General features: G+C 63.8%; 1 protein-coding gene across 1 annotated transcript in view; it reads left to right on the top strand.

The window, feature by feature from the left end:
• Positions 1–550: 550 nt before the first annotated feature.
• Positions 551–1,974, top strand: part of LOC103781043 (LIM and SH3 domain protein 1-like) — a gene marked incomplete at both ends in the record, with an annotated part of 4,131 nt that continues 2,707 nt past the window's right edge. The window contains one exon of the mRNA XM_008948746.1: positions 551–658. Coding sequence (XP_008946994.1) covers positions 551–658 — 108 coding nt within the window. The remainder of the gene's footprint in view (positions 659–1,974) is intronic.

Raw genomic sequence — 1,974 nt, 5'->3', positions numbered from 1 at the left:
CAGACAGCCCCAGCTCCTGTGGGTGCCCACTGCAGAGCTGGTGCCTGGCACCTCTCCCTGCTCCAGCCAGAGCCCCCCGAGCTGGGGGCACTGCAGCCCCTGAGCCCCCCCAGCCTCCTGGCAGGGCCTGGGACTGCAGACACCCCCCCTGCAGAAGGGGGACCCCGGGTCAGGACCTGCTCTGGGGTGTGCTGCCTGCCCACAGCTCCAGCTGGTGGGCTCTGACCTGGGCACGTTGGCCCTGCCCGCTGTGCCACGTGTTAGAGAGGGGCACTCTGGGAAACTCCCAAGTCAACCCAAGTTATCTGAGTGCCTGCTGAAAGAGAAACAAGGTTGGCAGACGTGTGGGAAGCTGTTTGTGTGTGTCTGCTCTTGGCTGAACCCCCTTTGGCTATTCCTGGAGACCTTGGGGCTCTCCTGGGCAAGGCAGAGCCTGGCAGCAGCTGCTGCAGCTCCTGAAGCCCACGGCTGGTGGTGAGGGTCTGCTGCTGAGTCCAGCTGCTGTGCCCACCCCCTGTTTCAGTCTGTTTTTTCTCTTCTTCCTGCCCAGATTCGCTACAAGGAGGAGTTTGAGAAGAACAAGGGGAAAGGTTTCAGCGTGGTGGCCGACACCCCGGAGCTGCAGAGGATCAAAAAGACTCAGGATCAGATCAGCAACGTGAGTGGGATTGGCATGACCTCCCTCCTGCCAGGGGAGGCTGGGGGGGCTCTGCAGCCAGGAGCAAGTGAGACCACAGCCTCTCGAGGTTCATTCTCCACAGCCCATCTTCCTGAGCACCCCCTGATCCTCCTGCACCTCTCCCAGCTGCTCCCTGCTGGCAGATGCTGCAGCTTGAGGTGTTCAAGTCCATGTTGACTGAGAGAAGCAAGAAGGGGAGCAGCAGAGAGTGGCATCTGGGGGCAGATGTGGGCCAGGGGTGGTCCCCTCTGCCCCTGGTTGGCAGCATAACCCCCAGGATGGGCAGCACTGGGGTGGTCTGGGCTCGCTGGGGCCTCTCTGCTCCCCCTGAGCAACTCGGGTCCTCTCTGTGGCTTGTGTTTGTGTGGAAGCCCCAGCCCAAGGCACTCCTCTTCCTCCTGTCCCTGGGCAGCTGGGACTGTCCCCTGCCAGGCTGTGTCCCCTGCCTTGACCCCCCTGCCTCCTGCCAAGCCCTTTTCCAGCCCTCCCACTGGTGGGAGCGTTGGCTGCTGCTGGTTTGTGCTGAGGCTGCCCTGTTGCCAGCCCTCCCACTGGTGGGGGCTTTGGCTGCTGCTGGTTTGTGCCGAGGCTGCCCCTGGTCCCCAGGGCCCCAGCACCTCCTGTGCCCAGCCCCGAGGGCAGGACAGGCACCAGCAGCTTCCTACCTACAGCCCAGGCCTTGGGGTGGCCACTGCCCCCGAGCAGCCCTGCAGGGAGCTCCCTGGGGGCCCTCCTGTGTCCCTCACACCACATCTCCACGGCTTGGAAACCCCTCCAGGGGTGGGGACTCCACCACTACCCTGGGCAGCCTGGCACAGCCCTGGGCAACTCTTGCAGGAAAGAAACTTCTCCTAATATCCAATCTAAACCTCTCCTGGTGGAGGTACCACCCCAACTTCCACACCCAGAGCTCTCTGACATGTTCTCTGACATGACAAGGGGCTCCTGGGGTTCCTGCAGCAGCACCTCCATCCCCCCTTGGCCCTCTGCAAGGGGAGCCCTGTCCCATGGCTGCCCGAGCCCCAGCTCTGCCCATTCCCAAATTAAAGCCCTCCCAAACCCGTGGGGTGCAGGGGCTGGTGCCTGGCAGTGGGCAGGGCTCCCTGTTGCCATGCTGAAGGAGGAGGAGGAGGAGGAGGAGGAGGATGCTCAGGGCACGTAGAGCTGCAGCAGGGTGGGCCTGGGGACTGTCTGTGCCCTGCCCAAACTCAGCCCTGCCCTCCCAGGCACCCCAAACACGCTGCCCCCCAGCAGCACCCACCCCTGGCAGGACCCAGGGAGGTCACGGACCTTTG

This window comes from Merops nubicus, unplaced genomic scaffold (assembly GCF_000691845.1).
Source record: "Merops nubicus isolate BGI_N331 unplaced genomic scaffold, ASM69184v1 scaffold29941, whole genome shotgun sequence".
Classification (NCBI taxonomy): Eukaryota; Metazoa; Chordata; class Aves; order Coraciiformes; family Meropidae; genus Merops; species Merops nubicus.
This window is presented reverse-complemented; position numbering and strand designations above follow the sequence as displayed.